Source organism: Ornithorhynchus anatinus, chromosome 8 (assembly GCF_004115215.2).
Source record: "Ornithorhynchus anatinus isolate Pmale09 chromosome 8, mOrnAna1.pri.v4, whole genome shotgun sequence".
Taxonomy (NCBI): Eukaryota; Metazoa; Chordata; class Mammalia; order Monotremata; family Ornithorhynchidae; genus Ornithorhynchus; species Ornithorhynchus anatinus.
The window spans coordinates 63,258,272-63,280,168 of record NC_041735.1 but is presented as its reverse complement, the minus strand read 5'-3'; the positions used below and the strand labels follow the sequence as shown (position 1 = coordinate 63,280,168).

General features: G+C 48.1%; 1 protein-coding gene across 2 annotated transcripts in view; it reads right to left on the bottom strand.

Moving 5' to 3' along the window:
* Nucleotides 1-9,621, bottom strand: part of CRPPA (CDP-L-ribitol pyrophosphorylase A) — a 322,588-nt gene extending 312,967 nt beyond the window's left edge. For both annotated transcript variants that reach the window (XM_029071083.2, XM_039912943.1), the window contains exon 1: nt 9,270-9,621. In XM_029071083.2, coding sequence (XP_028926916.1) covers nt 9,270-9,517 — 248 coding nt within the window. In that variant the 5' untranslated portion in view covers nt 9,518-9,621. The remainder of the gene's footprint in view (nt 1-9,269) is intronic.
* Nucleotides 9,622-21,897: the final 12,276 nt, after the last annotated feature.

The following is a 21,897-nucleotide window of genomic DNA, read 5'->3' as shown; positions in this document are numbered from 1 at the left end:
GTAACTAAGTAAGCACTTTCCAAGTACTGATTTTTTTTAAAAAAAAGAAAAAAAGCTCCTCAAGGGCAGGCATCATGTCTACCAACTATAGTGTAGTCTTCAAAGCACTTGATAGACTATTCTGCACAGAGTAAGTGCTCAAAAAATATCATGGATTGATTGATTGCTCTGCATCCAATATGCACCCAAGCGCTCAATAGATGCTATTGATTCAGAAAATCCCCTGATCTTTTCATTCAGTAGTATTTATTGAGCGCTTACTATGTGCAGAGCACTGTACTAAGTACTTGGAATGTACAATTCGGCAACAGATAGAGACAATCCCTGCCTATTGACAGCCTTACAGTCTAATCGGGGGAGACAGACAAAAAAAATAGCAAAAAATAGAATCAAGGGAATGTACATCTCATTAACAAAATAAATAGGGTAATAAAAATATATACAAATGAGCGGACGAGCACAGTGCTGAGGGGAGGGGAAAGGGGAGGAGCAGAGGGAAGGGGGGAGGAAGGGGGACTTAGCTGAAGGGAGGTGAAGGGGGGGCAGAGAGGCAGCAGAGGGAAAAGGGGAAGCTCAGTCTGGGAAGGCCTCTTGGAAGAGGTGAGCTCTCAGTAGGGTTTTGAAGAGGGGAAGAGAGTTAGTTTGGCGGAGGTGAGGAGGGAGGGCATTCCAAGACAGCAGGAGGACATGGGCCAGGGGTAGACGGCGGGATAGGCGAGAATGGGGGACGGTGAGGAGGTGGGCGGCAGAGGAGCGGAGTGTACGGGGTGGGCAGTAGAAAGAGAGAAGGGAGGGGAGGTAGGAGGGAGCAAGGTGATGGAGAGCCTCGAAGCCTAGAGTGAGAAGTTTTTGTTTTGTGCAGAGGTCGATAGGCCACCACTGGAGGTTTTTAAGAAGGGGAGTGACAGGCCCAGAGCGTTTCTGCAGGAAGATGAGCCGGGCAGCGGAATGAAGAATAAACTGAAGCGGGGAGAGACGATCGGAAGGGAGATCGGAGAGCAGGCTGATACAATAATTCAGCCGGGATATTATGAGAGCCTGTACCGGTAAGATAGCCATTTGGGTGGAGAGGAAAGAGCGGATCTTGGCGATATTATAAAGGTGAGACCGGCAGGTCTCTGTGACGGATTGGATGTGTGGGGTGAACGAGAGAGATGAGTCAAGGATGACACCAAGGTTGCGGGCTTGAGAGACGGGAAGGATGGTCGTACCATCCACGGTGATAGGGAAGTCAGGGAGAAGACAGGGCTTGGGAGGGAAGATAAGGAGCTCAGTTATGGTCATGTAGAGTTTTAGGTGGCAGGCAGACACCCAAGTAGAGACGTCCAGGAGGCAGGAGGAGATACAAGCCCGAAGGGAGGGGGAGAGGACAGGGGCAGAGATGCAGATCTGCGTGTCATCTGCGTAGAGATGAGAGTTGAAGCCGTGAGAGCGGATGAGTTCACCGAGGGAGTGAGTGTAGATGGAGAACAGAAGAGGGCCAAGAACGGACCCTTGAGGAACACCAACAGTTAGAGGATGGGAGAGGGAGGAGGAGCCCACGAAGGACACTGAGAATGAACGGCTGGAAAGATAAGAGGATAACCGGGAAAGGACGGAGTCCGCGAAGCCAAGGTGAGATAAGGTATGGAGGAGAAGGGGATGGTCTACAATTTCAAAGGCAGCTGAGAGGTCGAGGAGGATTAGGATAGAGTAGGAGCCATTGGATTTGGCGAGAAGGAGGTCATGGGTGACCCTTGAGAGAGCAGTCTCGGTAGAGTGGAGGGGACGGAAGTCAGATCGGAGGGGATCCAGGAGAGAATTGGAGTTAAAGAATTCTAGGCAGCGAGTGTAGAAGATTCGTTCTAGGAGCCTGGAAAGGAAGGGTAGTAGGGAGATGGGGCGATAACTGGAAGGGGAAGTGGGGTCGAGAGAGGGTTTTTTTAGGATGGGGGAGACATGGGCATGTTTGAAGGCAGAGGGGAAGAAGCCATTGGAGAGTGAGCGGTTAAAGACAGAAGTTAAGGAGGGAAGGAGGGAAGGGGCGATGGTTTTTATAAGGTGAGCGGGAATGGGGTCTGAAGCTGATACAAGGCTTGCGTAAAACAAGGGACATGGGCCTGCTATTTGCTGGAGGTTGGCTGGGAATGCAAAAACTGCATGAAATGTGCAAGTGATTACCACCAATCTGGTCTAGTACTAAGAAGTAGCGTGGCTTTGTAGATAGAGCATTGGTCCGGGAGTCAGAAGGACCTGCTGTATGACCTAGGGCGAGTCACTTCACTGGGCCTCAGTTACCCAATCTGTAAAAACTGGAGATTAAGAGTGTAAGTCGTATATGGGACAGGGACTATGTCCAACCTGATTACCTTGTATCTACCCCAGCAATTAGAACAGGGCTTGGCACATAGTAAGCGCTTAATAATGATAACAGCATTTAAGTGCTTAGAACAGTGCTTTGCACATAATACACACTCTACAAATACCATCGTTATGATTATTGTGCCAGTTAACAAGTACCAAAATTATTATCACTACTAAAGCCCCAGTGCCTTCACCCACCTAATCATTCATCCATTCATTCATTCAATCGTATTTATTGAGCGCTTACTGAGTGCAGAGCACTGTATTAAGCGCTTGGAAAGTACAATTCAGCAATAAAGAGAGACAATCCCTGCCCACAACGGATTCACCCCAAGCCAGGACCTGGAAGGGAGAGTGGAAGGGATGGGAGTTTGAAGAACCACCTTGCTATGGACTCCCTTGAACAGGATGCAGTCCAAATAAACCAGTGTCTTCTACTTTTGCTTCAATGCTTGTGCCAGTCCTCCCTGCAACTTGGGTTGGTGTTGGGTTTGGGTTTGACCCAGGAGGTCAGAGAGGAAAACTGCCTGGGGTTAGTTGGATCCCTTCTAGAATGAATCCAGTGATGTTACCGCTCTAAGGGAAGCCACTGGTGGCACAACGAAAGCCTGGGGAATTCACCGTGATGGGATTAAATAATAAATGTGGCATTTGTTAAGCAGTTGCTATGTGCCAAGCACTTTATTACGCACTGGGGTAGATACAGGAAAATCGGGTCAGACCCAAACCCCATCCCACGTGATGATCCCAATTTAAGTAGGAGGGAGAACAGGTAAGTGGACATTTTGCTTTGAGAAAGGTGACCCGGGCGGCATGTAATTTATTTTTTCATTTATATTAATGTCTGTCACCCCTCTGGACTGTAAGCTCGTTGCAGGCAGGGAATGTGTCTTTTCATTGCTATACTGTCCTCTCCCAAGCTCTTAGCACAGTGTTTCTGCACACAGTGAGTGCTCAAAAACTGATTGCCTGAATGAATGATTGAAAGTAGCAGAGCCTATAATGGAGCCTAGGACCTCTGACTTCCAGGCCCATTCTCCCTCTACTAGGCCATGCTGCTTCTCTAAGTGTCGTTAGAGCCGAGGCGAGAACTAACTGAAGGAGTGCAACTAGATTTGGCTGTAATCATTTTCATGAGTCAAGAAGGTATAATACTTTGTGTCACCCATCGTTGTAAATAATTTTTGTCTCTCCGTCCACCCCATTACATTGTAAATGCCTGGAAGGCAGCTGTTGTGAGCCTTTTCTGGCTCCCCTTTCGAGTATTTAGTACAGTGCTTCTCACTCAGGAGGTACTCAATAAATACCATTAATTATGATAATGACGGCCATTCAAAGCACTGTCAAGCCCTTAGACCCTCCAAGATGTCTAATGGGAAGCAGCGTGGCTCAGTGGAAAAGAGCCTGGGCTTTGGAGTCAGAGGTCATGAGTTCGACTCCCGGCTCTGCCACTTGTCAGTTGTGTGACTGTGGGCAAGTCACTTCACTTCTCTGTGCCTCAGTTCCCTCATCTGTAAAATGGGGATTAACTGTGAGCCCCACGTGGGACAACCTGATTCCCCTATGTCTACCACAGCGCTTAGAACAGTGCTCTGCACATAGTAAGCGCTTAACAAATACCAACATTATTATTATTGTCTACAGAAACTGGTGGATCCTGATCTTTTGACAGTGCCATCACTAGAGAAGCAGCACAGTGTAGCAGATAGGGCACGGGCCTGGGAGTCAGAGGGTCGTGGGTTCCCATCCGGCTTTCCCGCTTGTCTTCTGTGTGACCTCGGCCAAGCCCTTCAGTTCTCGGTGCCTCAGTTACTTCATCTGCAAAATGGGGATTGAGACTGTGAGCCCCAGGCAGGACAGGGACTGTGTCCAACACGATTTGCCTGTATCCACCCCAGTGCTTAGTACAGTGCCCGGCGCATAGAAAGTGCTTTACGAATACCAGAATTATTATTAGCATTACTACTACGAGACATCAGGCACACGATAAGCCAACATCTACTGCGCACTGGATCTGGAATTCTGAAGTTCATGTGAAATGGAGCCATATTAATTCACATCGACTATACCTACATGCCCATTGTTTTATGATCATCTGTTCTCTGTCAATGACAAGAAGATGATGATGATCATCATCAGTGACGATGTTTTTGTTAAGCACTTAGTACATATCAAGCACTAGGGTAGATACAAGATCAATAGATATTATATGAGACTCACCATCCAGGTAGGACAGAGAATAGGTATAATGATGATGATACTTGTTGAGTGCTTACTATGTGCCAACCACTGTTCTAACCACTGGGGTAGATACAAGGTAATAGGGTTGTCCCACGTGGGGCTCACAGTCTTAATCCCCATTTTACAGAGGAAGCATAGAGAAGTTGAGTGGCTTGCCCAAAGTCACAGCAGACAAGTGGAGAAGCCTGGATTAGAACTCCCATCCTCTGACTCCCAAGCCCATGCTCTTTCCACTAAGCCACGGCCCATTGTGTAGATGAGGGAAATGAGGCCCGCAAATGTTAAGGGATTTGTCCGAGGTCACAGGGCAGGAAAGTGGCAGAAATGGAATTAGACCTCAGGTCCTCTGACTCAGAGGTCGGGGCTCAATCCATTAGGCCATGATGGCAACAGGTTCAACAAAATTTCAATTACTGTCCTACTTTGCCACAATGACTATACGGGCAAGGCTTCTGCAAGGCACAGGGTTTGAGAAACGTTCTTTCTTCAAACAAGGAGACACACTTTAGAATTGCCAAATCAACAGCCAAGATCCCAGATCATTCATTGCAGAAAGGCCACAACAAGTCAAAAATGTCCAAAACTAAGGAAGAAAGAACATTAGATATTGTAGATAACCTTTCTGCAGCAACACAAAATAAGAATAGATAATGCTTTTTCTGACAGGGAAACCAATACTACCAGAGAAATCCAGGCCTTGAGATACACGGCAGAGTGTTTAACTACCACACCAAGTGTTACCGGCTTAATTGGCCTCCTGTATTTAAAATGAAAATTACGCCTTTATTAGCAGGGCAAAGTGTGTTTTTATACTACACGCACTGTATATTGGAGATAGAGGAGATGGGTACTACGTTTCAGATTATCAACATATGGTACTAACATGTTAAACTATAAACTCTTTATTAACAGAGGGTAGTGTTGTACAACTGAGCCTCAAAGAAACGGACAAAACAGAAAAGGTTCCTTTTACACTAAGCCTGACCGCAAATCTCTTATTTGCCAGAAGACCCTACAGAGAGGGCACCCCTCTTCCCAAGGCAACGGTCGACTCAGCCGGGAAAATGTAAATTCAGTTTCAGTAGAAAAGGCAAGGCAGACACGGAGGCACCAGATGCTTCTAGAAATTAGTCGTCTTTCCACGTTCCCTCGTTTCACCGCTCAGAGAGTTTAAGGGAATTACTGTAAGGCTATCGCCCTTCTGGGGCTTTGATGGCATACCACATCTATGTGGTTTGCTCCGTTCAAACCTCTGAAAAGCAGAAAGTCTCCTTGAGGCGTCTTCACAGGAATCGACTGCCAGTCACCCTCGGAGAGGGATCACTGCTCGGAAAGACGCGGGTGGGAAATCCCGTTTGTTGATCGGGGCGCGTTACAGCCCTCGGAACCAGTAAACCAAAGTTGCTAACCAAAACACAGGATGCAAGGATGTATCTAACCTCTTCCAGATTTCGACAACAGGCAAATCATGAGTGACTCCTCGTTCACCCTGCCTTCTTCAGCTTCGGAGTAACCGAAGAGGTCCTCCAAAACACTGCAGTTTCAAAGAGAAGTGGAACAATTCCCCAGTCCTCGCGGGCAACAGAAAGACTTCACGAAAGACACAGAGGTGATAGCCTGCCTCTCGTTTCCCTTTCCAGGTCTCTCATAATGTCTACGGGGTAAGGAGATGGATTACTCTCCTCCTTCACTTTGTACTTTGCAGACTCCCATGACATTTTGGCTTGTTCTTCAGGTTTTACAGTGGCAGAGATGAGCTGTGACGAACTTTGGGCTGGAGGCTTTGATTAGTGACTGCTATGATTAGTTATGTTTTTATGACTGGCTGCTGTTATAAATTAAGTTAAAACAGAGAGACAAATGCCGGGTTTTTTCTTTTTTTCTTTTTTACCCTTTCTGCCATAAATCATGCATCTTCTGATTGATCTCTCCTGTTCAGAATCACAGAAAGAAATAAGGGTGAGAAAACGTCCAGTTACCACAGACCACCCAAATCCACATCTTCGGGGAACTGCGGAGAAAGACAGCGAGCAGGGGGGAACAGACTGATTTAGATTCCACATTAGCCACTGAAAAAGAAAGCTGGGACGGGGAGAACGGTTATGGAAAGATTAAAATTATAAACCCAATACATCTTAACGGAAGGAGCCTGCTGCTGCAAACTTTCCTACGGGAACCAAAAGGGTACGAACCATGACTCTGACTTACCCCAATCGGAGAAGGAGATAGTAGGGGCCCTGACTGATCTAGTTTCAAGTAGAACAGTACAAAACAGCTGCCCCGGTTTATTCAAAAAAGCTGCCCTGCAGAGTTTTATGATGTTTTACTTTCAGACTATCACCTAGACAGCAGCAAGTACTGACTTTTTAAAATTCCATCCACCTGGGCCTTTCACGTGTAGTACGAAGAGCGCATATCTAGAAGTCAGAGATCTGAGTCTGACACGGATCTGCTGAGGAGTCTTGAGCGGATTTGGGCCTCAGTTTCCTCATCTGTAAAATGAAGTAATGATGATGATGGTATCTGTTAAGCAATTACTACATGTCACACACTGTACTAAGCGCCGATCATCGGATTGGATGCAGTCCCTCTCCCACAAAGGGCTCTCGTTCTCCATCCCCACTTTACAGATGAGGCACCTGAGGCCCAGATAAGTGAAGTGACTTGACCAAGGTCACACGGCAGACAAGTGGCGGAGCCAGGACTAAGACCCAGATCCTTCTGACACTCAAGCCTGTACTGTGCCCACTGGGCCTCGCTGCTACATTCCAAGAGCTTAGTGCAGTGCTCTGCACACAGTCAGCGCTCAATAAATAGGATTGATTGAATGAATGAATGAATGCTAAACCCGCCTCTCATCTCCCAGGAATGATGGGAGGATAAATTGAAAAGCTGTGGTTAAAATTCACCCTGGAAGGCAATACTAGTCCAAAATATGATTACAGCTCACTTCTTCCCTCAGCATGGCCACATAGGGGACTTGGCATCACCTTGGGCCACGGCCCTACCAGCATAACTCACAAGGCAACTGTCATGACAACCGTCAAGATAGTGGGGATTCAGGTTGTAAACTTAATAATAATGCTGGTATTTGTTAAACGCTTACTATGTGCCAAGCACTGTTTTAAGCACCTACGGGCTCGCACACATAAAATCATCACAGCTTCTTCAGGAGGACTCACAAACTCTCCCATCAGATACTACCTCCTTGGCTTCGGGGGAGCGGGTCAGATGATCATATTTATCGAGTGCTTACTGTGCACAGAGCCCCGTACTAAGAGCTTGGGAGAGTACGATATCTCAATATGACACAATCTCCGCTTACAACAAGCTTACGGTCTTGAAACGGAGGAAAACCCACCCAGGCCCAAAGCTAGCGAGCGGGGGCCTGGGAGACAGAAGGACCTGGGTTCTAAATCCTCGTCTCTGCCACTTGTCTGCTGTGAGAGCTTGGGCAAGTCCCCACACTGAGCCTCAGTTACGTCATTTGTAAAATGGGGATTAAGACAGCGAGCCCCACATGGGACTTGGACTGTGCCCAATGTGATTAGCTTGTATCTAGTCCAGTGTCTGGTACAGCGTAAGTGCTTAAATACCATTAAAAAAAAAAAAAAAACCGGCCCTCAACCTCTTTCCCTGGAGAACAAAGGATTCAGATGTGCTGTTGGGGAGAAGTGGTGGGTTCACCACATGACCATCCTCAGAGGTCACCGGGACCCAGCTTGGTCTCTGAAGCCCTGGAGTGGCTCCACCAGTTGATTTGGGATCACCCCGAACATTCTAAATCTACTTTTGAAACCCGAGCCCTCCATAACTCCAGGTGGAAGAGGGAGAGGGAAACGAGGCAGGAAAACAGGGGTGGTGAGAGGCCACGGGAACTTGAAGTGAGGGAATAAGAGCCGAGGGAGAAGGCAAACGCAGGAGGAGAAGAGCTGGGGGGAGGCTGGAGGTCCCTGGGGAGAGGTAGTGGAGCTAGGAAGGAAAGAGGAGAGAATGGAAGGAATGAGAGGGGAAGGAAGGAGGCGGGAGAAGAGGTCGGGCCAGGCCCCGGGGCCCCACAGAGAGTAAGTGGGGAGGGAGGGAAGGAGGGGAGGGGCAAGGAAACTGTGAAAGAAGAGGAGAGGAGGAGGGGGAGAGGAGAGAGGCGGAGGAAGGGAGGAGGAGGAGGAGGAGGAGGAGGAGGAGGAGGAGGAGGAGACAGGGAAGGAGGAGGAGAAGAGGAGAAGTAGAGAAGAGGAGAAGAGAAGGAAGGGAGGACGAGAAGAGAAGGGGACAGGGGAGGAGGAAGAGGAGGAGAAAGAAGAGAAGAGAGAGGAGGAGGGGCAGGGAAGAGGAGGAGGACGAGAAGAGAGGAGGAGGAGAGAGGAGGAGGAGGAGAAAAGAGGAGAGGGAGAGGAGAAGGGGAGAAGAGGAGGAGAAAGAAGAGGAGGAGAAGAGGAAGGGGGAGAGAGGAGGAAGAGAGAGGAAGGGGAGAGGAGGAGGAGGAGGAGAGAAGAGGGGGAGAAAAGGAGGAGGAGCAGTGGAGGCAGCAGAGAGCAGATGGGCGGGAGCAGGGAGGCGGGGCGGGAGAGGGGGGCGGAGGAAGGCGGGCCCGGGGCAGCAGGGCGGGCAGGGCCACGGAGGGCAACGTGGCACAGGCGGTGTGTCGGGGAGGGGAAAGGGCGGGGGGGGGGAGCTGCGATTACCTGTTCAGGGCGTGCAGGGTGTAGCTGATGAGCGGCCTGTGCAGGAGCGGCCAGAACTGCTTCGGGGGGCAGACCCCCATCCGCTCCCCGAGCCCCCCCGCGGGCAGCACCGCGCACACCCGCGCTCCGGGATCCCCGGGGCCTCCAACAACCCCCCCCACGGGACCCCCGCCCATGCCAGGCCCGTCCACGCTGCCAGGGCTGCCAGGGCTGCCAGGGCTGCCAGGCCCGGCGCCGCCGGGCTCCATGGCGCAAGGACCGGCCCGGCCCGGAGGAGGGGGAGGCCCAGGCCCAGGCCCAAAGAAACAGACACACAAACCAGTGCCCCGCCGGCCCGCGCCCCACGGGGACGATCCTGGGGGCTGGGCAAGGGGCTGGGCTATGGGGCGGGGGGATGGGGCTGGGCCTGGGCTGGGGGTTGGGCTACAGGGGGGGATGGGGATGGGCAAGGGGCTGGGCTACAGGGGGAGATGGGCTGGCCTGGGCCTGGGCTGGGCTACAAGGGGGATGGAGCTGGGTAAGGGGCTGGGCTACAAGGGGGGATGGGCTGGGCTACAAGGGGGATGGGGATGGGCAAGGGGCTGGGCTACAAGGGGGGATGGGGCTGGGCAAGGGGCTGGGTTACAGTGGGGATGGGGCTGGGTAAGGGGCTGGGCTACAGGGGAGGATGGGGCTGGGCTGGGGGCTGGGGCCGGGTCTAGGCTACAGAGTGGGGCTGGGCCTAGGCTAGAGGGTGGGGGCTGGGGCTGGGGGTTGGGGCTAGGCTAAAGGATGGGGGCTGGGGCTGGGGCTAGGCTGCAGAGTGGGGATTGGGGCTGGGCCTAGGCCAGAGGGTGGTGGCCGGATCTAGGCTAGAGAGTGGGGACTGGGGCTGGGCAAGACCTGGGGCTGGGCCTGGGCTAGAGGGTGGGGGCTGGGCCTGGGCTAGAGAGTGGGGGCTGGGCTGGGGGTTGTGGTCCAGGCAGGGGGGCTGCTGTCAGGCTCTCCCCCCTACCCTGACATACTACACACACACACACCCCAAAATCACCCCGCCACAGAGCTCCCCAGGGCCACCGAGCCTTCTCCAGGCTGCCTCTTCCTCAATCAGAGAACTCCGATAATAGTAATGATTATCATTATGGTATTCGTTAAGCACTTACTATAGGGCAGGCACTATTCTCAGCACCGGGACAGATACGAGATAATCGGGTTGGACGCAGTCCCTGTCTCCCACGGGGCTCACAGTCTTCATCCCCATTTTACAGATGAAGGAACCGAGGCCCAGAGAAGTGAAATATCGCCAAAATCCGCCCTTTCCTCTCCACCCAAACGGCTACCTTACTATTACGGGCTCTCGTTATATCCCGGCTAGACTACTGTGTCAGCCTTCTCTCTGACCTCCCTTCCTCCTCTCTCGCCCCGCTCCGGTCTATTCTTCACTCCGCTGCCCGGCTCATCTTCCTGCAGAAACGATCTGGGCCTGTCACTCCCCTTCTTAAACAACTCCAGTGGTTGCCTATCGACCTCCGCTCCAAACAAAAACTCCTCACTCTAGGCTTCGAAGCTCTCCATCACCTCGCCCCTTCCTACCTCTCCTCCCTTCTCTCTTTCTACCGCCCACCCCGCACGCTCCGCTCCTCCGCCGACCACCTCCTCGCCGTCCCTCGGTCTCGCCTATCCCGCCGTCGACCCCCGGGTCACGTCCTCCCGTGGTCCCGGAACGCCCTCCCTCCTCACCTCCGCCAAACTGATTCTCTTTCCCTCTTCAAAACCTTACTTAAAAATCACCTCCTCCAAGAGGCGTTCCCAGACTGAGCTCCTCTTCCCCCTCTACTCCCTCTGCCATCCCCCCTTTACCTCTCCGCAGCTAAAGCCTCATTTTCCCCTTTTCCCTCTGCTCCTCCACCTCTCCCTTCCCATCCCCACGGCACCGTACTCGTCCGCTCGACTGTATATATTTTCGTCACCCTATTTATTTTGTTAATGAATTGTACATCGCCTCGATTCTATTTAGTTGCCATCGGTTTTTACGAGACGTTCTTCCCCTTGACGCTGTTTAGTGCCATCGTTCTCGTCTGTCCGTCTCCCCCGATTAGACCGTAAGCCCGTCAAACGGCAGGGACTGTCTCTATCTGTTGCCGACTTGTTCATCCCAAGCGCTTAGTACAGTGCTCTGCACATAGTAAGCGCTCAATAAATACTATTGAATGAATGAATGAATGAAATGAGTTGCCCGAGGACATCCAGCAGACAAAGGGCGGAGGTGGGATTAGAACCCGTGACCTTCTGACTCCCAGGCCCGTGCTCTATCCGCTAGGCCCCGCTGCTTCTGTTGGACAGTTGCCCCCCCACCCGCTGCAGCCTCCTCCCCCGACCTGGTGCAGGGCTCGGGGCTGGGGGAGGAGATTAGCCGGGGCTGCTTGTTTTCTCCCCCAAGCATGTTCTGCGTCCAGACCTCAAAGTGGCCCCACCTGGCCTCCTACCTCCACTGGACACTGGCAAACCTGCTTGAAAAGTGCCAGGGAAATGCAGGCGTGAATAAGAGCTTTTTACTTTCCTTTGAAACCTGCGACATTCAGGGGAGCAGCAGTGTAGGGCAGAGTGGTCTAGTGGATAGAGCAGGGGCCCTCTCTGCCACTGGTCTGCTGTGTGTCCTTGGGCAAGTTCATTCGTTCATTCAGTAGTATTTACTGAGCGCTTGCTCTGTGCAGAGCACCATACTAAGCGCTTGGAATGTACAGTTCGGCAGCAGATAGAGACAACCCCTGCCCAATAATGGGCTCACAGTCTATACTGGGGAGACAGACAGCAAAGCAAAAGAGAATGAAACAAAACAAAACAAATCATCGAAATAAATAGAATTATCACTTCACTGTTCCGTGCTTCAGTTCCCTCATCTGTAAATTGGGGATTATGATTGTGAGCCTCATGGGGGACAGAAAATGAGTCCATCCTGATTACATCGTTTCTACCCCTGCATTTAGAAGAGTGCTTGGCATATAGCAAGTGCTTAACAATTACCGTAAAAAAAAAAAAGTAGGCTGGATAGATGGAGGGACTATCTACTCCTGTTGCTTCCCCTACCTGTCTTCCCCTCTAGATTGTAAACTTACTGAAGGTAGGGATCATGGCTAATTTTGTATTCTCCTAAAAAGTGTATCAAGGCCTAAAGGAAAGAGTACAGAGCCGGGAATCGGAGCTCCTGGGTTCAAATTCTGACTCTGCAACGGTGGACGAGTCGTTTAGCTTTTCTGTGCCTCAGTTTCCTCAACTGTAAAAATGGGAATTCAATACCTAGTCTCCTCTCAGGGTCATACCTGGAGAGTTTCCAGTACTCTACCAGTCTCAACTATAGAAGATAGAGTCAAGCAGAGGCCCACTGTTCCATTCCTAGCTTGGGCAGTGGCTAGCGAGTGGAAGACCATCTGTTACGAGTCGAAACTCACCTATGCTGGACAGCAGCTGCATGACAGTGAGTCAAGGGCGGGGACTCAGGTTCACTTCAAGGAAGGAGGCCATGGTAAACCACTTCGGGATTTTCACCAAGAAAACACCATGGATCCATTCCCAAAATGACGGCAGATGGAGGTGGGGTGTCCTGGGAGCGATGTGTCCGTGGCATCGCTCTGCTCCTCCCCCCTCCCGTCCCATCCCTTCAGCACTGTACTCGTCCTCTCAGCACTGTACTCGTCTGCTCAACTGTATATATCTTCATTACCCTATTTTTTTGTTAACGAGATGTACATTACCCCGATTCTATTTATTTGCTATTGTTTTAATGAGATGTTCTTCCCCTTGATTCTATTTATTGCCATTGTTCTTGTCTGTCTGTCTGTCTCCCCCGATTAGACTGTAAGCCTGTCAGAGGGCAGGGACTGTCTCTATCTGTTACCGATTTGTCCATTCCAAGCGCTTAGTCCAGTGCTCTGCACATAGTAAGCGCTCAATAAATACTATTGAATGAATGAATGAATCTCTATGGGTCGGAGACGACTCGACAGCGTAAGACAACAATACATATTCTCCCACCTCTTTAGACCACGAGCCCCATGCTGGACAGGGACTGTGCCCAACTTGATAACCTTGTATCAACCCCGGTGCTACTACATTGCTTGGCTGATTGTAAACATTTAATAGATATGACAATTATTATTACTTTGCTCTCCTCACTCAATAAGTAATATGATCAATTGATCGACTAGTTACAATTGTACATAGACATTTGGCTTGTGCTTGATGAGCTATAAACATTCCCAACTTCCCCCAGAGCAAGAATCAGCAGGTCTATCCCGTAGCCCGCAGCAGATGATCTCCCCTCCTGCCTCTCTTCTCCATTAGAATGGAAGCTCCTTGTGGGCAAGGAATGCTTCTGTTGGTGTTTCTCCTCTTAGATTGTAAACTCCTTGAGGACAGAGATCGTGTCTACCGACTCTGTTGTATTATACTCTCCCAAACCTTCAACACAGTGCCCTGTACACGGTAAACACTCAGTAAATACCATTTTCCAAGCACCTAGTGTAGTGGACCTGTACACAGTGCGTGTCCAATATCTACCATTGCTCCTCCTACATCAGGAGAGTTGCCAAGGAAATAATGATAATTAATAACTGTGATATTTGTCAAGTGCTCACTCTGCATCAAGAGCTGTTGTATTATACTCTCCCAAACCTTCAACACAGTGCCCTGTACACGGTAAACACTCAGTAAATACCATTTTCCAAGCACCTAGTGTAGTGGACCTGTACACAGTGCGTGTCCAATATCTACCATTGGTCCTCCTACATCAGGAGAGTTGCCAAGGGAATAATGATAATTAATAACTGTGGTATTTGTCAAGTGCTCACTCTGCATCAAGCGCTGTTCAAAGTGCTTGACTTTGAACAGTCCATCCCACGTGGGGCTCACTGTCTTAATCCCCATTTTACAGATGAGGTCCCTGAGGCCCAGAGAAGTGAAGCGACGTACCCAAGGTCCCGCTCAGCGGACAAGTGGTGGAGTTGGGAGTAGAACCCAGGTCCTTCCGACTCCCAGGCCCGGATTCTACCCACTAGGCCACACCGCTTCTCGATCAAATTCCAAACCGAGGATGACAGCAGGTTTATGGACGGCCTGAATGGGTGACTACCTGGGCCACTGAAGGCCTTGGGGCAGAGGTCACTGTCAGCAGGGTCACAGATCTTTACTGCTTCATCAGTGGTGAATCAATCATATTTACTGAGCGATTACCGTGTGCGGGGCGCTGTACTGAGCACTTGGGAGAGTGCACTGTAACAGCATTAGTACATATGTTCCCTTACCCACAGGAAGCTTACGATCTAGACAGACAGACTTGAAAACAAATTATGAGGATGTAAGTGTTGTGCAGCTGAAGGCGGGGTGAATTAAAGGGTACAAATTAAAGTGCAAGGCTGAGGCGCAAAAGAGGAGTGGGGGAAATCAAGCCTTCATCGGGGAGGAAGGTGTGACATTATTACTTCAAAACTTTTTAAGTTATCTTGGCCTTTTTTGAGGGCTGCTTCTAGTCCTTTCATTCAAAGCATCGCTTATAGGCAGAATTTATAAAGTCATAATTAAGGCATGTGCAATTAAATATTATCCAATTCTTGAGAGCATTTAGCATTGACCACACTCAAGTAAGATTAGTGAAATACAAACAAAAAAAAATCTGTGTGAAGAGTTGCAGCCTGAATTAAGCTTTGCAGCCTAGCCCTCTAGACTGTAAGTTCATTGGCGCAGGGAATGTGTCTGTTTATTGTTATACCTACTGCAGTCCTTTAAACACAGTCCGCGCTCAGTAAATACAATTGAATGAATGGAGTGTATATAAAAATGTATTCTTCAATGTATTTCTCTATGCCATCGAGAATGGCTTTTTTTTTTGGATGCACACTCTAAGAAATCTAATTTATTTTTCATCACTTATCTGATTACTCCTTTTCATTGAGTTCTAACAACTGAAAGTAGTCTGTCAGTTTCGGTCTCTAATCAATTTCTAGACTTTTTCATTCTCTAGTTTTCATACATCAACACAAACTTGTTTGTTCACTGACCTACAGTGGAATCTTCGAGTTGAAAAACATGTCATTCTTATTCCTGTTCAGGCTAGTTTTTTTTTTTTTTTTAAATAAAATTTTACTTGAGGTTCTTCAGGCCAAAGCTAATCTTTATGTTTACTTGCTCTTGGATGATTAAAGCTAGCGGTATTAATATACTCATATGGGGAAAGTATTATAATTAATACCATTAATATATCCTTAATGATATTAATTATATTCCCCATATAATTTTTAACTAAAATATTGCTTTTCCTTCTGTTTTTGTTCCTGCATGCAGAGAGTGGTTTACTATGAGTGTTATTTTTAAGATGGGGATAAGAATGAAATAATTGTTCACTTACAAACTCTAGGCATTTGGTAAAGCCTGCATTAAGACCTTTTATGCATAATAGATATGGCCTTTGTCAAAAAAAAAGTACGGTGTCAAATGTTTCCCAAGAGTTTTATTTAGGTAGATGCCTATAATTACTTGTTTTCTATATATTCACTGGATAAAGACTATATTTCCAAATATTGTACTTCCATATTAAATTATGGGTAGACATCTTAATGGTAACGCATTACTGTAACACACAGATATGTGCAGTTGGAAATAAAGATCACCTGGAACAGTTTTGCTAAACAATTTTAGATTTAAATGTGCCATATATCTAAATAGTGCTTGAAGCAAAGAGAATATAGCATACCCAGAGCCGTGCCTAAATTTTTATCTGTCGATGATGGGTCCATTTCTTTTGAGTTCCTTTCCCAGAGTGCTGCGGTGATGAGGATGGCCCAGAGGGTCCCTGTTAAATTCAGATGAACGAGAAACGAATTAAAGGCTTCACATTTTACTGGTAGATTTGTTAAGCAGCAGCATGACCTAATGGAAAAAATACACAGGCCTGTCGATCGGAGGACCTGGGTTCTAATGCCGGCTCCTCACCTGTCTGCTCTGTGACTTTGGGCAAGTCACTTGATTTCTCTGGGCCTCAGTGACCTCATCTGTAAAACGGGAATTAAGACTATGAGCTCCATGTGGGACAGAGATTGGGTCCTATCTTGCCTCTAACCCGGTGCATAAGGACTTGACAAATACCATTAATAAAGAACAAACACTGAGGAGGTCAACAAGGGAATGTACATATGTGTGTGTGTATTAGAGAGTGTGATTATGAGAGAGAGTGCGTGCGTGTGTGTGTTTCCTTGACTTTCTCAATGTGTTCTCTGGATTTCAACAGAGATCCACAGAATGGTTCTCTGCGCAAAGTTCAAGCAAGGATGATAGGTAGATTAATAGATGGATAAATCATCAGCTGTATATCTTTCCATCTTCCAAGATGACACTGTTGTTATTGAAATTTCATGTGTATGTGCAGGTGTGGCTTAAAAAAAAAAAAAAGAAAAAACACAGTCCCTCCCACAGTGGATTCACAGATTCTGATCTTTGCTGTAATAATAATGATGGCATTTACTAGGTGATTACTGTGTGCCAAGCACTGGGGTAGAGACAAAAACAATTCAATCGGCCATGGTCCTTGTCCATTCATTCATTCAATCATATTTATTGAGCGCTTACTATGTGCAGAACACTGTACTAAGCACTAGGAATATACAATTCGGCAACAGATAGAGACAATCCCTGCCCAACAGTGGGCTCACAGTCTAAACGGGGGAGACAGACAACAAAACAAAACAGGTAGTCAGGCATCGACACAGGTCTCAAAGCCTAAGACACAGGGAAAACAGGCATTCTATCCCCATTTTACAGTCGAGGACACCGAGGCACAGAGAAGGTAAGCGAGTGTCCGCGCTCACACGGTGAGAAAGTGGCAGAGCCATTAGTAGGATCCGGATCTCCTGACTCTCCAGCCCATGTTCTTTCCACTAGGCCAAACTACCCCCAACTTAGTTACCTGCAGAACTCGGTGCTAGTTTAGGTCCTGCTTGTCTGTCTCCCATCTTTCCCGGGGCCACACCTCAGGAAGGCTTTGGGGCTGTAGTCTCCCCATACCCCTAAAGAGCACGGGCTTGGGAGTCCGAGGTCATAGGTTCGAATCCTGCCTCTGTCACTTGTCAGCTGTGTGACTGTGGGCAAGTCACTTAACTTCTCTGGGCCTCAGTTCCCTCATCTGTAAAATGGGGACTAAGACTGTGAGCCTCACGTGGGCCAACCTGATTGCCCTGTATCTACCGTAGCGCTTAGAACAGTGCTCTGCACATAGTAAGCGCTTAACAAATACCAACATTATTATTACCCCTCTACCTCAGCATTTAAGACTGTGCTACACCCTTATCTGCACAACAACGTCCATCCAAATACTACAGAATAAACTTTTGCATCTAAGCCTCGCTCCTCTGCCCTTCAGCCTTCCAAAATGATTTATAATTCTGAGCATTTCTCACAGATACATATGAACTACTCTAAAAGACTAATGAACTTCTGTCTTTGCTTCTATAGAAACCAAAGCAAGCAAGAAACTTCAGAGGCAGAGGAATGAATAATTAGACTAGGTTAATTAACTTTTGATTACCACAGTTGCCATTTTCCTGTCAATTTCTAATTCAGAGCCTGCCTGGGAGCATGAAAGTTTCTGGAGTTGGAAGGCTCGAGAAAGATCTTATATGATAATAGTAATAATAATAATAATGATGATATTTGTTAAGTGCTTATTATGTGCTCGGCACCGTTCTAAGCAATGGCGAGACAGTCGGGTTGGTCATAGTCCTTGTCCCACACGGGGCTCACAGTCTTAATCCCCATTTTAAAGTTGAGGAAACTGAGGCCCAGAGAAGTTAAGTGATTTGCCCAAGGTCACATGGCAGACAAATGGTGGAGCCGGGATTAGAACCCATGACCTTCTGACTTCCAGGCCTGTGCTCTATCCACTAGGCCACAATGTGATCCCTTAAATAGCTTCCCCTTTTCTGTTTTCATCCCAGCCTGAGCTGCCTCATGCCAAATCTTTTGTTCAGTGATCACCTAGTAGCAATTATTGTGATTGATCGATTGAGCTTTTCCCTAATTATACAAAGGATCATTGGACAAATGACCTGGTTTGATTACTTTTTTAGCCTCAAAAAGGGAGATGCCAAAGAGAGTGGGTGTAAGTTCGACTTGGCTATAATTTTAAAAAGGGGGCAGATCCATGCAAACTGGCTATAAACAGAACTGCCTGTGGGAATCAGTCAATCAATAAAATGTATTGAGCACCTACTATGTGTAAAACTCCATATTAAGTTCTTGGGAAACCTAACCGTTGCACCGAATACTTGTCTTATGTTTCAGCCTTGGAAGAACAGCATGGCGTAGCGGACAGAGCATGGCCCTGGGAACCAGAAGGTCAAGGGTTCTAATCCAGACTCCGCCCACTTGTCCGCTGTGTGATGTCGGACAAGTCACTTCACTGGGCCTCAATTGCCTCATCTGTAAAATGGGAAGTGAGGCTGTGAGCCCCACCATAGGACAGGATCTGTGTCCAACCAGATTTGCTTGTATCCACCCCAGTGCTTAGAACAATGCCTGGCATTCATCCAGTCGTATTTATGGAGCATTTACTGTGTGCAGAGCACTGTACTAAGCACTTAGAAAGTAAAATAAGGCAAATAAAGGGAGACAATCCCTGCCCACAACGGGCTCACAATCTAGAGGATATAGTAAGCACTTAACAAATGCCATAATTATTATTATTATAATTAGACCCCTTTTCTGGCAGGGAAGAGTCTCATGTAATCAGAATTGAAGGCTAATCCTGAACGAAAAATAGGCCTGAAGGAATCGATTTAGCGTCGGGTTGAGGAAGGGTATTGGGGGAAAGGTCAAAGCACCAAAACTTCCCAGTGTGATGTACCGGGTACATCAGTACGTCAGTAAAGCATGACACTGTCATGGCAGAGTATCGGCCTTGGCATAGGAGTTCCTAGTGTTTGTTCCTCACTCCTTGCTCCTCTTCTGCCCAGTTCCTACCAGTGTCCAAACAGACAACCGGACTCTGGGACCCGTGACTCATTCCCAGTCTGGACATTTAGGAAATGCAAGGCAGAGATGCAGCGTATCCCAGTGGCTACAGCAGAGACCCGGGAATCAGAAAGAACTGGGCTCTAATCCCATCTCTGCTACTTGTCTACTGTGTGACCCCGGGCAGGTCACTTCACTTCTCCAGGCCTCAGTTTCCTCATCTGTAAAATGGGGATTAAGACTGTGAGCCCCATGTGGGACAGGGACCGGGTCCAACAAGATTACCCTGATTCTACCCCAGTGCTTAGAGCAGTACCTGACACATAGTCAGCGCTTAAAAAATTGCATAAAAAAATTCTGGGTTCTAATCTTGGATCCACCACTTGTCTACACTGTGACTCTGGGCAAGGCATTCAATTTCTCTGTACCTCGGTTACTTTATCTGTAAATTGGGAATTAAGACCACGAGCCCCATGTGGGACATGGATTGGGTCCGATCTGATTAGCTTGGACTGACCCCAGTGCTTGGTACTCTTAACAAATACCATTTGAAAAAATAAAATGAAAAATCAGTTCCCATTGGAGATGGAGGTGGTGGGGGAGAGTTCTCTTCCACATCACGCAGGAGACTCCACCCCGTCCTGCTTCCACCACCTCGGCGGAGAAAAACGGAACCACGGCCGAAGCATGAAACCTCTTCCAAATCCTGGGAAGAATGGAGGCTGCTGGAGTGGCCTCTGTGGCTCTGGGTGTACCCTGAGCTCTGAGCCCCGAGGAGCCCGAAATTCTGCTCTTCCAGCCACAGCCCCCTGCTGACTTTTGGTTTTCTTTTCTGTATTTGTCCAATCTTTTAGGTTGATTTAGTGTTTTACTAATTTTCACTGCTTCTTCTGTGTTTGCCTCCAGTCCCTCTTCCCCAACCAGAGGCTGAGGTTATGAGCCCTTTGAAGAGCAGGGTCTCTGTCCTATTCCCACCTGGGTATTCTTTCCCTACATTTAGTATGTTGCAAGCTGTTAATAAATATATTACTACTACAAATAGAATGGGAGGTGCCTTTCGATGGATCATTTTAGGAAACAAAGAGGGTGGGAAGGGCTCACCGAATGGTAGCCTATGCACTTGGTTCTGACCACTTTAGGCAATTGATATTCACCTCACCCTCAACCCCACAAAATTTATCCCAAATTTATTTAATATCCCAAATTTAATTTTATTAATGTTTGCCTCCCGGGTCTAGGCTGAGAACTTCTTATGGGCAAGGAGTTACTTACATGTTCTAATTCCAGCTCCGCCACTTGTCTGCTGTGTGACCTCGGGCAAGTCGCTTCACTTCTCTGGGCCTCAGTTACCTCATCTGTAAAATGGGGATGAAGACCGTGAGCCTCGTGTGGGACAACCTGATGACCCTGTATCTCCCCCAGCGCTTAGAACAGTGCTCTGCACATAGTAAGCGCTTAACAAATACCAACATTATTATTAGATTACGAACCACAAGGGGGGACCTGGTTATTCTGTATCTATCCCAGTGCTTAGAACAGTGCTCAACATATAGTAAGTGCTTAACAATTAGCACAATTATTATTAGTCTCCCAAGTACTTAGCACAATGCTGTGCGCACAGGAAGTGATCAATAAATACCATTGACTGATGGACATAGAGCCAAATGGAGCCATTAGAGGCTAGAAAAGGGAGCCACTGGAGGAAGGTCGGAAGGGTGGGGGAGGCCGGGGAGGCAGTCCTGATGCCCGACAGGGGTTGGAAAATAGCAGCCAATCACCATAAGGACCAGATTTGTTTTTCTTTTTTAAATGGTATTTGTTAAACTCTTTCTATGTGCCAGGCAGAGCTGGGGTAGATAACGGTTACTCAGATTAGACAGAGTCCCTGCCCCACATGGGGTCCACAGTCTCAATCCCCATTTTACAGATGAGAGAACTGAGGCCCAGAGAAGTGAAGTGACTTGTCCAAGGTAACACAACGGACAAGTGGTGGAGTCAAGATTAAAATCCAGGTCTTTCTGACTTCCAGGCCTGTGCTCTATCTGCTAGGCTAAGCTGCTTCTCAGATTGTCTCATAATGCTTCTCCATGGGACATTAAGAAGTTCACACTGTGTAGCCTGCCCCCAGCCAGAAGGGTACTCAATTAATACCGCTGATAGTATAAAATGGAAATTAAATCCTTGGTCTTCCTCCCCTTAATAATGGTATTTTTTAAGCACTTACTATATGCCAGGCAGTGTACTAAGTGCTGGGGTGGATAGAAGCAAAGTGAGTTGGATACAATCCCTGTTCCAGGTGGGACTCACAATCTCAATCTCCATTTTACAGATGGGGTAACTGAGGCACAGAGAAGTGAAGTGGCTTACCCAAGGTCACACACCAGACAAGTGGCGGAGCCAGAATTAGAACCCAGGTCCTTCATACTCCCAGGCCCTGGCTCTATCACCTAGTCCATGCTGCTTCTCCTCTGTGCCACTCGGGAATTTGATAATCACCCCACCCTCAGCCCCACAGCACTCAAGTATATTCCCATAATCTATTTATATCATTTATATTATCCCTGCCTCCCACTCTAAGCTGTCAGCTGTAAATAAATTCCATTGATTGACTGAACCTCCTGTGGGAAAGGAACAGGGTTCAATCTGCATATAT